Below are 15,750 nucleotides of genomic sequence, written 5' to 3' on the forward strand. Positions count from 1 at the left end.
ATAGCATGAAAACAGGAAGACAACCGGCCGGACCTTTCAAAATAAACCTCTCGCACAAACCTCGTCACATGCAGTAACACATTGAGGTCCTACACGCTGACTAAAGTCTTGGAAGGAAACAAATAATGTAACATATCAATTTATAAAAAGAACACATTACAGGCAGTAGTGGGTCCAGACCACGTCCAGACTCTTTCGACTGGGGCGGCCTACCTCTGGTACTATACATGTAAGATACATTAATGTCAGGCCACCCCTGCATGTATGCTGGGGTGGCCTGACATGAATGTATTTGTTTTACCCTTTCTATCCCCATTAATGATCTGTACTTGTAAGTAACACCATTCTGCAACATCTACATCTTTTGGGCCTAATCCTTTGAGGACTCAAAGAGAAGATGCACAGAGTCAAGGTTAGAAAATGACCTGCAAACTGTTAGACACTGTTTATTTACATGGACTCAATCCTCTCCTAAGAACCTCTTTTATGAAACAATTGGTTGGTTGGCTGGCTGACTGGCTGGCTGACTGGCTGGTTGGTTGGTTGTGTTTGCTGGTTGGTTGGTTGGTTGGTTGGCTGGTTGGTTGGTTGGCTGGCTGACTGACTGGCTGGCTGGTTGGTTGGTTGGTTGGTTGGTTGGTTGGCTGGCTGGTTGGTTGTGCTTGCTGGCTGGTTGGTTGGCTGGTTGGTTGGTTGGTTGGTTGGTGGGCTGGCTGGCTGATTGAGTGGCTGGATGGCTGGCTGATTGAGTGGCTGGCTGGTTGGTTGGCTGGCTGGCTGATTGAGTGGCTGGCTGGTTGGTTGGTTGGTGGGCTGGCTGACTGGCTGGCTGGTTGGTTAGTGGGCTGGCTGGCTGGTTGGTTGGTTGGTTGGTGGGCTGGCTGACTGGCTGGCTGGTTGGTTGGTTGGTGGGCTGGTTGGTTGGTTGGTTGGTTGGTTGGTTGGTTGGTTGGCTGGTTGGCTGGTTGGTTGGTGGGTTGGTTGGTGGGCTGTTTGGTTGGTTGGTTGGTTGTGCTGGCTGGTTGGTTGGTGGGCTGGCTGACTGGCTGACTGGTTGGTTGGTGGGCTGGTTGGCTGGTTGGTTGGTGGGCTGGCTGACTGGCTGGCTGGTTGATTGGTGGGCTGGTTGGTTGTTTGGTTGGTTGTTTGGTTGGTTGGCTGGTTGGTTGGTTGTTTGGTTGGTTGGTTGTTTGTTTGGTTGGTTGGTTGTTTGGTTGGCTGGTTGGTTGGTTGTTTGGTTGGTTGTTTGGTTGGTTGGCTGGTTGGTGGGCTGGTTGGTTGGTTGTTTGGTTGATTGTTTGTTTGGTTGGTTGGTGGGCTGGCTGACTGGCTGGTTGGTTGGCTGGTTGGTTGGTTGGTTGGTGGGCTAGCTGGCTGGTTGGTTGGTGGGCTGGTTGGTTGGCTGGTTGGCTGGTTGGTTGGTGGGCTGGTTGGTTGGTTGTTTGGTTGTTTGGTTGGTTGGCTGGTTGGTTGGTTGTTTGGTTGGTTGGCTGGTTGGTTGGTTGGTTGGTGGGCTAGCTGGCTGATTGAGTGGCTGGATGGCTGGCTGATTGAGTGGCTGGCTGGTTGGTTGGCTGGCTGGCTGATTGAGTGGCTGGCTGGCTGGCTGATTGAGTGGCTGGCTGGTTGGATGGTTGGTTGGTTGGTTGGTGGGCTGGCTGACTGGCTGGTTGGTTGGTGGGCTGGCTGGCTGGTTGGTGGGCTGGCTGACTGGCTGGCTGGCTGGTTGGTTGGTTGGTGGGCTGGTTGGTTGGTTGGTTGGTTGGCTGGTTGGCTGGTTGGTTGGTGGGTTGGTTGGTGGGTTGGTTGGTGGGCTGTTTGGTTGGTTGTGCTGGCTGGTTGGTTGGTGGGCTGGCTGGCTGGCTGACTGGTTGGTTGGTGGGCTGGTTGGCTGGTTGGTTGGTGGGCTGGCTGACTGGCTGGCTGGCTGGCTGGTTGATTGGTGGGCTGGTTGGTTGTTTGGTTGGTTGTTTGGTTGGTTGGCTGGTTGGTTGGTTTTTTGGTTGGTTGGCTGGTTGGTTGGTTGGTTGGTTGTTTGGTTGTTTTGTTGGTTGGCTGGTTGGTTGGTTGTTTGGTTGATTGTTTGTTTGGTTGGTTGGTGGGCTGGCTGACTGGCTGGTTGGTTGGTGGGCTGGTTGGTTGGTTGTTTGTTTGGTTGGTTGGTTGGTTGTTTGTTTGTTTGGTTGTTTGGTTGATTGTTTGTTTGGTTGGTTGGTTGGTGGGCTGGCTGACTGGCTGGTTGGTTGGTTGTTTGGTTGGTTGGCTGGTTGGTTGGTTGTTTGGTTGATTGTTTGTTTGGTTGGTTGGTGGGCTGGCTGACTGGCTGGTTGGTTGGTGGGCTGGTTGGTTGGTTGTTTGTTTGGTTGGTTGGCTGGTTGGTTGGTTGGTTGGTTGGCTGGTTGGTTGTTTGGTTGGTTGGTTGGTTGGTTGGTTGTTTGGTTGGTTGGTTGGCTGGTTGGTTGGTTGGTTGTTTGGTTGGTTGGTTGGTTGTTTGTTTGGTTGGTTGGCTGGTTGGTTGGTTGTTTGGTTGGTTGGTTGGTTGGTTGGTTGGTTGGTTGTTTGGTTGGTTGGTTGGTGGGCTGGCTGACTGGCTGGCTGGTTAACCCTTACTCTGATGAAAGAACAAGATTAATAAAGTCCTTTTATTGGGGAGGTATTCTAACCTCAAAAAGTCCCCAAATATATCTTCTTATCATCTATAATTTGTGTAGATTGTGATTCAAAAACAGTTTGAGATCAGAAGGTCTGAGTAAAAGAGCCCAGAAAAGCTGAGTTATGGTTTAATCTGCAGCGTGTCAGAATGTGAGGAGGGTCAATGTTTAGCCTTTATTTAACAAAAACTGAGAAATCTTCAGACATTTCTTACACCTGATTTTCTTCCTGTCAATATCAGTGTTCAAAGATGCAGCTTTACAACAGGTGTCCCTCATATTGTATGAGTATATTTTTAGTTTGTCAACTCTGAGTTCCCTCCAAATATTTGGTTATGTTAAAATCTCGCAGCAGTTTACAGATGTATTAGACGCTGTAAATTACGTCACAGATCTTCTCTAGCTATGACTGAGGATGCTGAGGCAGCACTTCCGGTCCTGACAAACTTACTTTCACTTTGATTCTTCTGCTTGTAAAGTTACCAGAGACGCATATTCGAGTATTTACGGTAATCGCGGTGTCTGCTGGGGTTTTATGTTGTTATTTCAGGTTATTACGGTATTTAAAGGTAAACCTCGTCACCAGGCTCTCTGTGCAGTCCGCGCCGTCACTAGCTGCACGCGCTGACAGTCAGGGAGATTACTGTGACGTCATCGCGTTGCTGTATCTGATTGGCGTCCTGTATAATCCTATGTGATGGGAGTCTCGGCTCTTTTCAGAGATCGGTTCATTTGGCTCGCTCAGCTCCGAAACGGTTCTGTATTTACTTACAACTTTTAGATTTAATAATTCATCAGATTTAGGATATTTATGACACTTGAATAAATATTATTTAATATAAATAGGCCTATATAAAAAAAAATACAACTTAAACTGTTTATAAATATTTCTATGCATAAAAAAACTGAAATAAGAATATAGCCTAGTTCATAATTTCCCTGAATTTTTTATTATTTATAGCGAGATATCAACGTTCACATAGTCATAAAGACGACTAAGAGGTGAGTCATGTCGTCATCAGTAACTTTTGTAGTTCTGTGACAAAGAAAAACTACAAAAGAGCTGACATAGATCAGAACACCTATTTGTTCTTATAATATGAATTAGTTATTTTTAATGTATTAAAAGCTTCCATTACGTCCTTTATTCTTTAAAGATAATTAAGTGATATCATGTGATATCCGGTTCTTCGTGTTCGTTTAAAGGAGTCGGTTCTAAGAGCCGGGTCGTCCGGGATCAGACCTCTGTAAGACTCTCACCACCAAGCAGCTGAGGTTTTGTTCACCATGTTGGAGCAACTGTTCGGCGTAGTTACCGTGTGACCGACACTTTAACCATGTCAGCGGCTCCACCGGAGCAGCGAGGGCCCCGAGAGTAGCGCGTCAGCCGGGGGAGCGTCCTCCTCCCTGCAGCAGGCTCACCGACACTCGGAGACACGGACACGGACGGAGGGACGGACTGGTGTTTTGATTTGAGGATAACACGGACACAGATTAGCTCCAAGCTGTCAGCTGAGCACCGCCGTCTCCGGTCCAGCTCCTGGCAGCAGCAGGAGAACTGATCCCGCATTAACAGGATTCACTTTTTCCCCGCACTGTTTAAGCCTCTCTGGAGGTGTTTCCATCCCGGGGGAGGACACACACCGAACACCGGGCTGCTGTCGATGGGGGATAGAAGTAGTCTCCTCGAGTATCTCTCCCGTGTTGTGGGTCATGCTGGAAGCTCCGTGTGTGTCCGGCTGATGGGGGTGAGTGTGCGGCGGGCGCTCGGCTCGGAGTCTCGGTGTAATAATATGTGAGTGCGGTGGACAGCCGAGGCCGGGGCCTTCTGTTGTTTTGTGGCCTGGGCAGGGAAACGCTTCCTCTGCACCGGATCATCAGCGTTAATCACGGCCCGGAGATTACAGGGAGGCTCTGTGGACTCGGGTCGGGGGGGGGGATAGATGCCGTGTGGAGCCCCAGAGCCGGAGCAAAGTGTATGGATGAATGCACTGCCCCTCATGTGACAGATCTGACTGAGGCTCATCAGGAGGACGGGGGCGCCCCCTCCATCATGAGGGACTTCTAGGGCCAAACACTGTTCATTCACAGAGGGGGGGCGCGGGTTGTTTCCTGCTCACTATCTTGATTCGTCAGGGTTCCTCGATGCTCTGTTTCATGATACGAGCCCCGGGCTGCAGCAGCCTGATGGTGAGCAGGCAGGGACATTAATTTAGAGGAAGTGGGTCAGATCCTTGTTGGTATTATGATAAGGAGGGACTCCCCGCAGGCCCACAGGAGCTGTTGTTGGAGCATTTAAAGGCCAGACCTGATTGCTACATGTTCCTGTAGTGGCCGTGTTGCAGCCTGGTAGCCATTATCATCACTTTGGACGCTTTCTGCATCATTTTATGGCTCTTTGCGGCACAGCAGCTACAAATGTTACAAAAATGATGGCTGCTTACAACGGAGGCTCCTCAGCAGTGGCTGCCCATCATCCGCATCACCACCACCAGCTGCAGCACCTCCCGCCCCCCCACATGCACCACCACCACGCGGGCCAGCATCACCTGCAGCATCCTGGTTCCGCCGCCGCCGTCCACACGGTCCAACAGCACGGCTCCACGGCGGCTGCTGCTGCTGCGGCGGCGGTGATGCTGAACCCCGGCCAGCAGCAGCCCTACTTCCCCTCTCCGGCCCCCGGTCAAGCCCCAGGGCCGGCGGCGGCTGCGGCTCCCGCACAGGTTCAAGCGGCTGCTGTTGTCAAAGCTCATCAGCACCATCAGCACCATCAGCAGCACCAGCAGCAGCAGCAGCAGCACCTCCAGCAGCAGCTCGACATAGAGCCCGACAGACCCATCGGATATGGAGCGTTTGGGGTCGTCTGGTAGGTTCACTGCCCTCCATTGGTGTTTCAGCCCGTTGAGCCGTGCTCAGTCCTATCCCTGTGGTGTTTAATCCCAGTCAACATGTTCGGATATGTAAAGGGACCTGTTAGAGTGTTGACACCTGAATCAACTCTGACTTTTTGTCTGGTAGATAATGTGTGTGATTATCCTCTTGTGTAAACATTGAAGAAGCTTCTGCAGAACACAGGGAATCTTATCCGTAGGTTAGTCTGTATTTAAGTCTTCTGCGAGCTCACCTTTCAACTTCACTACTCCTATATTGTGCAAAACGTTCAGACAAGCGGCAGCTGTGAAACATGGCTGAAAGCTTGCAGGCATTGTGGCAGCACGTGTTAGAAAGGGGAGCAGATTCAATGTTGTGGCGGCCAATCTATACAGAAACAGTTTCCAGATGTGTCCCCTCATGACGGCTTTGACTCTTCTAAACTCAGCTCCAAACAGTGAGGTGCATTCCCTTTTTTGTCATGAAACCATATCACCTGCTGTAACCATGTTTATTTCTTTTATTGAGATACTTTAGTAATGAATCACACACAAACAGGACCTGTGGACATGCATTAGTGGAGAGATGTCCGAGTGGGGCTGCTGCAAGCTGCTAAGCAGAGATTGATCAGAGCAGTTGGGGGGGGTTCGGTGCCTTGCCCAAGGGCACCTCGGCAGTGCTCTGGAGGTGTCCTGGCACCTTTCTCTGGATAAATGAGAAGTACAGGTATCAAACATACTCTTTAGATTTTCTCTTGTGTGAATCTTGAATGATCAATGATAGTTTAGAAAGTAGGATAAGTCTTTATTTTTCACTCATTACTTTGCAAAGTTATTCATTAAAGCATAACGTCATCACGTCCCATAAAAGAAAGATATCATTTGAACCCTACAAAGGTTCGATGTTTCATTTCAAACTGTAGGACAAGATGGCGGTGCTGCAGGTCCCCCTTTTACTCTGGAGTCTCTGAAGCGGCTTTTAGTCCTGGTTAAGTCCAGAATCTGTCAAACCTTCCTGATGTGTCTGAAATCTGAAAACAGAAGTGTTGCTTTGACACAGCTCACAGCCGGGGATGATGGGAAGTGTCAGTGAATCCATGAACAGACTCCAGATCAGTTATCGTCAGTCAGAGACGATCTCAGACCTGCTCTCACCCTAAGAAGAGAAAGAGGGTACCCATCGTACATGTCAGGGTACAACACCACAACCTTTCTATAGAGCGTTGTCAAACTGTTGAGAAGCAGACGTGGCTGACCCTCCTGATGCTGCAGGACTAAGACTTCAGCGTTCCTCCTGTTGGAGAGCCTGAGCTTATTAGCCCTGTTTGGAGCGTGTTGTCGTCTTGAAGCTTGGATCTTAGTCCCCGCTGCCATCTGTTTCCTGCTCTGATCCGATTGAAAGGTTCACTGGAGGTTACAGGTCGGGGCAGCTGTGTGCAGGGCTGAAGCGTCTTACCTCCACCTGCTGTGTTCCTCACCAGGACCGGATCCTTCTTCCACTGAGCGCTGAAAAGATCACCAGTCTCACTTTGAACCACTTTTTAGTTTGTTGTTGATTTGAACTGATATGTGAGCTCACAGCTGTCTGAATGCTTCATGACCTTTGACCTGGTGTCCTCAATAAAAGGGTTCAGTAGCTGATAACGCGGATGGAGGCCGGCGGCCCGGTGACAGAGCGCGTTAGCATGCGTCAGTGATAACAGCCATGTCATGAACTAACATCAAAAGAGAAACGACCGACGTTTATTATTGCAGAGACAGCCAGCCGGCCAATGAAATCCTCTGAGATGTTTGTTCACACGTGACCCTCTTAGAGGGGGGGGGGGGTCTGACTTTGTTAGACACATTCAATATAAATGGAGTCTATTAAGACTGAGATGATAGTGATGGAGATGTCGTTCAGATCATTCTTCAGTCTTTGACGCTTCATGTGAGGAGGGTCATAAACTCAGTGGGGCGAGTGGTGGTCCACACTCTGATGACACTTTTCACCTGGTCATCCATGTTCGCCATGTTTCAATGTATTCATGGTGTCATGGCAACAGTGGAGAAGAGTCTGGATGTAAATAAAGGTGTTTGTTAAAGAAGAAGCTTCAGTATGCTTATCTCGCCTCTTGTTAGTGGTGTTCATGTGACGGGCAGCAGCTGAGCGCAGGCTGCATGAAGGGGCGGAGCTAACCGTGGTGACTGGGTAAACTTTGAACACCTGTAATGCGATGTTTAAGACACACAGGTGGATACGCAGAAGCTGGACTGGGCGCCTGTCTCTTCCATAATTCGTCTTCTGCCTTTCCTCCTCACCAGGTCCGTGACGGATCCCAGGGACGGGAAGCGGGTCGCCCTCAAAAAGATGCCCAATGTCTTCCAGAACCTCGTTTCCTGTAAGAGGGTTTTCCGGGAGCTGAAGATGCTGTGCTTCTTCAAACATGAAAATGTAAGTACACAGAAATACCTAACTGACCAACCTAGACCAGCGATATGGATCCAGGACGTCTGAGACAGATCTTTAGAGAGCAAAGGATTGTGGGTCAGATTACGGTCTTAGCTTCATGTTTGACATCCAGCAGGATGGTGAAGCTCCCCCTGCTGCCCTGCTGGAGGCCTGCAGGGTTACAACTCACACTCCCTGCTTGTATCAGTCGTTAAGTTCTTTACAGTCAACACGCCATGTAGTAAAGGCGTCCTCTATAGTCCCATCATGCATTGTGAGAAGTAGTGTAGGACCAATAGTCACTATCCCGCCTAGATATCCCATCATGCATTGATCACTGAATGTCATGCTGTTATTATTATTGTTATTGATCCTGTAAGTAGTGATGGCGTCACTGTCGACGGGCGGCGAGGGAGTGACACATGTTCATGTGTGCATATAGAGGTTGTGTGTGATTGAACAGGTGAGGTGATACCTGTTGGTAACTGTCTCCTCAGGTGCTCTCTGCTCTGGACATGCTGCAGCCTCCACACATCGACTACTTTGAAGAAATGTATCCTTTTACTTTGAAAGGATCCTAGGAGGACTCTGGACTTCCTGTGAATAGAACAAGATCCAGATATGAAACTACAAAAGATGGACAGAATCCACACACAGTCCTCTATAGAACGGAGGGGGGTTTGCTCCGGGTCTGAGCTGAACCTGCCGTGTCGTCTCCAAGTTGAAGGTAACGGCGCTCAGTGTCATCCAAAACGGGTCCACCGCACCGAGGATCTGGGTTTATTTCTCTTTTGGATTTTTCCTGCTGACTCTACAACTTTCTGACCATCAAGTTCCTTTCAGAGAAAAAAATTATATGTTTAATTAAGCTATCTTCATTATTCTGACAAATCAGAGACTGAATCTGATCAGAGACTGAATCTGAACAGAGACTGAAGATGAGATGTTCATCAGATCTTCCTCTTAATTCTAATTAATGTTTGTAGTTTATTTCTAGCCAATCGGGGTCTCAAATCAAACCATTACTTCCTGTTTGTTTGTTTTGACCCTTAACTCTGCGACCGTCAGCTATGTGGTAACTGAACTGATGCAAAGTGACCTCCATAAGATCATCGTCTCACCGCAGCCTCTGAGCGCAGACCACGCCAAAGTTTTCCTCTACCAGATCCTACGAGGTTTGAGCGTCTCCTCCTCACATGTTTACGATCAGACTGATGATAAAAGCTGTTAGGTCGCCCCCTGCTGGACACTAGTGAGACCTGTAGACAGGATTATGTAACAGTCTGTCATCTTCCTCCACCAGGGCTGAAATATCTTCACTCTGCTGGCATCCTTCACCGAGACATCAAACCTGGCAACCTCCTGGTCAACAGCAACTGTGTGCTCAAGGTATGTGCAACGTGAATCAGGGCAACAGACCAACAGGGCAACATGCAACAGAGCAACAGGGCAACATGCAACAGACAAACAGGGCAACAGACCAACAGGGCAACATGCAACAGACCAACAGGGCAACAGACCAACAGACCAACAGGGCAACAGACCAACAGGGCAACATGCAACATGAGACAGACAGACAGGCAGGCAGACAGACAGACAGACAGGCAGACAGACAACAGGCAGACAGACAGACAGACAGACGTGGATTTCCCAGTCCTGGTCTCAGTGTGGGAACCCTCTCATGTTACTGATGAGTAACAAACAGGTGGGAGAGACTGAATGGAGCTGCTCCTCTAACACCTGACCCTCCTCCAGATCTGTGACTTCGGCCTGGCCCGGGTGGAGGAGACAGACGAGTCACGCCACATGACTCAGGAAGTGGTGACACAGTACTACCGCGCTCCGGAGATCCTCATGGGGAGCCGACACTACTCCAACTCCATCGACATCTGGTCTGTGGGCTGCATCTTCGCTGAGCTGCTGGGCCGACGGATCCTCTTCCAGGCCCAGAGCCCGATCCAGCAGGTATCCTCCGAGTGCAGAGTTACCTGCAACTTTTGGAAAACAACAATTTACCAGTTAAAGATGCCCGAGGCGTCAATGTGTTTCATGTCAAACAGGAAGTGAGAGTATCAAAGTTCAGGATTCCAACTTTTGTGTGTGTGTGTGTGTGTGTGTGTGTGTATCTGCAGCTGGATTTAATCACAGACCTGTTAGGGACGCCGTCTCTGGAGGCAATGAGGACGGCGTGTGAAGGAGCTCGCACTCACATCCTCAGAGGGCCTCACAAACAGGTGAGCAGTGTGCACCTGTCTGCAGGTGAGCTCAGATCATTCTGTAATGAAGGAGCAGAAACAGTGCATTCAGTCAGTGCAAGCAGAAATAACCAACACACAGTCCTAGGTTCTCCTTCAGTTTTTCAAGGATGAAGATGTATTCAGAACATTTGTAATGTCAGTGATGGGGGGGTTAGTCCGGGGCAGGAGGTGAGGGGGAGGGTTAGCCTGGGAGAGATTTGATGTCAGTCCGATCTGTCTCATCTGCAGCCGTCACTTCCTGTTCTCTACACTCTGTCGAGCCAGGCGACCCATGAAGCGGTCCACCTCCTCTGCAGGATGCTGGTGTTTGATCCGGTGAGTCATCCTGCTAAACATAAACCTGTTTCTGTTTCTGTAATGAATGACGCCCACTCACTCACTTGCTCACTCACTCTCTCACTCTCTGTTAGCCTCGTTCACACAAACCTCCTGAAGTTTTCTTTCTGAGCGTCATGTGTGAACACAAACAGCTGAATGTTTCTCTCTTCACCCGGAGTTTCTCCTCCAGCCTCCTCGTATTTATTCTGCAGAAAGTCAGAGTGAGCTGATGTTAAAACGCAGCAGGATATAATCAAGAGAATTCACCTGGAGCGAGTGGGAGGGGGTGGTGACCTTTATTCCCTGTGATCGCTGCACGACCATAGACTGTCTGCACGCCACCTCTACCATCTCCGTGCTCTAATGAACCTGCTGCATTATGTTTCCTGTTCTCCAGTATGTTCTTCACTACTCTTTAGTTCAGATTGAGATTCTGTTGAACTACACACAGCATTGATAGAAAGACAAATATTCTTATTATAGAGTCGTGTAGAGGACTCTGCTGCTTCATCTGCTTCCTCCGCAAATTTTTTTTAAGTCACGTCTTACCTCAGGACACTCCGCTCCTCCCCCCCCTCCTGTCTGGCAGGGAGAGTCTCTCGCTGTGAGGTGCATGTGTGAACAACCAGAACAGGAGAATATCAGGAGCAGTTCTCCTAAAATTATTTATAAATGTTCAGGAGTGTAAACATGTGAAAACCGCTTTAATGTGCTTCCACAGAAATGAGACAGACATCCATTATTATTATCATTATTGTTGTTGTTGTTGTTGTTATTATTGTTGTTGTTATTATCATTATTATTGTTATTATTATTATTATCATTATTATTATTGTTGTTGTTGTTATTATTATTGTTATTATTGTTGTTGTTATTATCATTATTATTGTTATTATTATTATTATTATTATCATTCTTGTTGTTGTTGTTATTGTTATTATCATTATTATTGTTGTTGTTATTGTTGTCGTTGTTATTGTAATTATTGTTACATATATTGATGTGTATATTGATGATATAAGCTCACACTGACTCCTCCTCTGAAGATATGAACACAGTATGAGATGTAAATCTTGATCTGTCCTATTTGTCGTCCAGTCGAAGCGGATTTCAGCGAAGGACGCCCTGGCTCACCCGTACCTGGACGAAGGTCGCCTGAGATACCACACCTGCATGTGCAAATGCTGCTACACCACGGCGTCCGGCCGCGTTTATACCAGTGACTTCGAGCCCGTGACCAACCCCAAGTTTGATGACGGCTTCGAGAAGAACCTGAGCTCTGTGAGGCAGGTCAAAGGTCAGTGTTTATCAGGTTCACACTACAGAGCGGTCAGATCAGCACAGAGCTCAGGGGATAACTAGACATTACAATCTCCCTCTGGAGACTAGCGTCACATACTAACATGACATTCATGTTTTATGACATAAATGTAATTTTGGACCTGATCCACTTCACATGATGAGCTGTGCAGTCCTGCTCCAGGGGGTTCCTGTGCCCCTTTTCAGTCCGTCTAAATACAATCTAGAATATCTGATTTAAAACAGGTTGTTACCTTAAACATGAGTTCTCATCTGTTTTAGTTGTTAATGAATGTGATTGAGGCCGTTCATCTGAACATTGGACTGTTTAACCAGACGTTTCTCTTCGTCTGTTGTTGCTCTATGTGTTTTAACAGAGATCATCCATCAGTTCATTCTGGAGCAGCAGAAGGGGAGTCGAGTGCCTCTCTGCATCAACCCTCAGTCAGCTGCTTTCAAAAGCTTCATCAGGTACTGATCACCATGCAGCATGCAGCCATGCACCACACAACAGCTCCACCTACAGGCCGGGCAGACACGGACCAATCAAAGGGTTAGGGTTAGTTGTTGTCGTGGAGTGTCGGGTTAGGGAGGCACAGAAACTAATCATGGTCTGTCAAGCTGCTCCAAACTTGTTTGGACTTTATTGATATACATGATATACTTTATTTAATGAGTATACTTTAACATCCACAGTTTTACAGTGTGAGCCAAGCATTCACGAGCTGTGGTTGTGCGACGCCGTGTACATTTCACCCTCTGAGCTGACAGTCATCCAGGACCTTTTTAAAAATCAACAGTATATGCCCGGCCTTTACTGAACATGGTTATGTGATAGACTTGTATTAACTCCGCCCCCTCGGATGTCTCCGCCCACAGCTCCACAGTGGCTCAGCCATCTGAGATGCCTCCGTCTCCCCTGGTGTGGGAATAACCTCTGCTGTGCGCCATCAGCGTCTCTCCTGACAGGCTGCTAAACTGGGATCAAGAGCGTCTGGTGGCGTCTGCGTAGCATTTCACTGGAGAGCAGGACTCGCCTGCAGGTCTTCTGAGACTCACCTGCAGGTCTACTGAAACAACACGACTCACCTGCACATCTACTGAAACAACTCAACTCACCTGCAGGTCCGCCGAGACTCATCTGCAGGTCTGCCGAGACTCATCTGCAGGTCTTTGGCGGAGGGTGGGACTTAAACTCTGTAGACCAAATCAGAATGTTTTAAACGAACCCATCTGATCACTTAGAGGTTTTACTGTTAGTGCATCTTAATGAAGTATGTTTCTGTTGATATAAATATATATTAATACAAATTTAAAAAGATATTTATTTAAAAATGACCACTTGTTATGATAAGAGATGTTCCAACACCAAAACCAGCCTGGAGCCTGAACCTCCGGGTCAAAGATCAGAGAGAACAAGAGTCTATGCACCAATCAGAGACCATCGTTTATTAACACAGAGTTTAATCGACTGGCTTCTCTGGAATTCAGTTCTTCTTGCACACAATGAGCTGCTCTGTGCTGCCTCCATTGTGGCGCCTTTCTGCAACTACAGTTTCCACTAGAGTCAGAGTAACAGACCGGAAACTGTCGTCAGGTCAGCATTCACCTGATGTGAACAAACGAGAGAGCAGTGCTTACAGGAAACAAAAGAAACAGACACTTTTTAAAAGGTTTCATTGTTCGTCCCACAGGACACAGCAGGTCTGAGGGGCTGCAAGCTGAGCTGCTGCTGCTTATGTGTAAGCTCTCTAGAAACTGAGCGGGAGAGAGAGAGAGAGAGAGAGCGGGCTAGGCATAGAGAGCGAGCGAGCAGGCTGTGTCTAACTGATCCTCTGCACACGGTTATTCATTAGTGATCTCAAAGAGATGATAAATAAAAGTGTCCTACAGTTTCTTTCTAGGTTCAGAGCCGGATTTTAAGTCAATCTGGGTATTGGAACATCTCTGATCACAATCGGGCTGTTTGTGTTATCTCGCCCACCCTCACCTGCACAGGTGAATCAAATCCAAATTCTTCTTCAGACAATCGATTGTAAATGTGTTTGGAGGCTTAAGGCAATTGAGAAATTCCCTCTGGTAAGACTTTGCACTTGAGCACATTAAAACTTAATTTATAAAATGAAGTTATTATGTTCACAACCTCCTGTGTCTCCGTGCACGACTTCCTGTGTCCTAGCCCATGACCTCCTGTGTCCTAGCCCATGACCTCCTGTGTCCTAGCCCATGACCTCATGTGTCCCCATTCACATCCTCCTGTGTCCCCATTCACATCCTCCTGTGTCCCCATTCACATCCTCCTGTGTCCTAGCCCATGACCTCCTGTGTCCTAGCCCATGACCTCCTGTGTCCCCCCTCCTGTGTCCTAGCCCATGACCTCCTGTGTCCCCCCTCCTGTGTCCTAGCCCATGACCTCCTGTGTCCCCCCTCCTGTGTCCTAGCACATGACCTCCTGTGTCCTCATGCATGACCTCCTGTGTCCCCCCTCCTGTGTCCTAGCACATGACCTCCTGTGTCCTCATGCATGACCTCCTGTGGTCATTGTTTTTAATTGTATAAGAATATTTGCCAAAGAGGAGGAGCCCCGTGTATAAACGACACAAACATATGAAGATTTGTTAAAGAAAACTCTTCCTGGAGGTTTCCTTCCACTTGGACCCAGACCCTTCATGTCCTGACCCAGACCCTTCATGTCCTGACCCAGACCCTTCATGTCCTGACCCAGACCCTTCATGTCCTGACCCAGACCCAACCCCTTCATGTCCAAATGCTTCATGTCAAAATGTTTGAACTTTGATTCCACATGTTTTAAAACGGTAAAGTCTCGATTGTTCGAAAAGAACAGAAGCTTTCAAATTCAGTCTTATTTAGAGCCAAAGAGAGAGAGAGCGTTAGAGCGAGATATTGTACACAGATATTGGTAACTTTTCAGTACTGACACGTTGCCAATGTGTTTGTGCAATTCAGGCGGTTTGCTGCAGTTTACCTTCATGAATTAAAACAACCCAGTATTGATGTCTAGGACTTGGACAAGGACTAGGAGATTGAACCTTTGTTTATACATGAGGCTCCTCTATACCAGTATTCAAGTTACTCGTGTCGTCATATTTTAACCTTCGTCGCTCAGCTAACGTGGAAAAGGTGAAAGGTCTCCTGAAGAGACAACAAACTGTTTTTAGTTTATGACCCTGATTTGAATTTCCACTAACCTGAGACACAAAGATTAATTTAATTTAATCAGTCTCTGATTCTGTTCGAATGACAAAGAGAAGAAGAGCTCCTCTGATGCTTCCTGTGGGCGGCCATGACACTTCAAGCTGGGAGCTAGGTTTGGCCCTGAGGAGCTTCCTGCTGCCTGTTTTCATCATTTATTTAATTAAGGTTCACCTGTTGGACTTTAAGGTTCACCTGTTGGACTTTAAGGTTAATTTGTTGGAGCATTGAGTCTTAAAGAAACATTTACAATCTGGGTCTTATTTTGGTTACAGAGCCTTCCTTCCTGTCTGAGTCTGACCCTTTCAAAGAAAAAGCTTCTCTCAGAGAAATCTAAATAACAGTCTAACTTTATTTTGAAGGTCTAACGAACAGAAAGGCAGCCATTACTGAGACTGACTTCCTCTCAGATGTTTGCGGCTCCTTCACAAGTCTCCGCTTTGATATCTATAGGTTAATTATTTGTTTATTATTAATTAAAACTTTAAATCTGCATGTAATGTTAAGTCAAAGTGGATCCTCCGATGATTAAGGAGACAGACGAGTCCTTGGCGATTATTAATGATTTTTAATGTGAATTAAGATTTAAGCACAGAATGACCATTGGTGGTTATCCAATCAGGTCGTTTTGTTGTGTAAATTAAGTTTTTAGAGTTTCTGAAAATGTGTGCATTCTCGTCTTGTTTTAGTTGTTTTAGTTGTTTAACAGA

At 47.5% G+C, this 15,750-nt stretch overlaps 1 protein-coding gene across 1 annotated transcript; it reads left to right on the plus strand.

The window, feature by feature from the left end:
- The first annotated feature begins 3,854 nt into the window (after positions 1–3,854).
- nlk2 (nemo-like kinase, type 2) lies at positions 3,855–13,953 on the plus strand. Its single transcript, XM_061046189.1, has 11 exons — positions 3,855–5,517; positions 7,826–7,955; positions 8,450–8,505; positions 9,021–9,127; positions 9,256–9,341; positions 9,708–9,917; positions 10,085–10,186; positions 10,439–10,525; positions 11,627–11,825; positions 12,205–12,298; positions 12,707–13,953. The coding sequence occupies exons 1-11, from the start codon at positions 5,042–5,044 to the stop codon at positions 12,759–12,761; spliced, it is 1,602 nt and encodes a 533-aa protein (XP_060902172.1). The 5' UTR covers positions 3,855–5,041; the 3' UTR covers positions 12,762–13,953.
- The last annotated feature ends 1,797 nt before the right edge of the window (positions 13,954–15,750 follow it).

The sequence above is a fragment of the Labrus mixtus genome, chromosome 9 (assembly GCF_963584025.1).
Source record: "Labrus mixtus chromosome 9, fLabMix1.1, whole genome shotgun sequence".
NCBI lineage: Eukaryota > Metazoa > Chordata > Actinopteri > Labriformes > Labridae > Labrus > Labrus mixtus.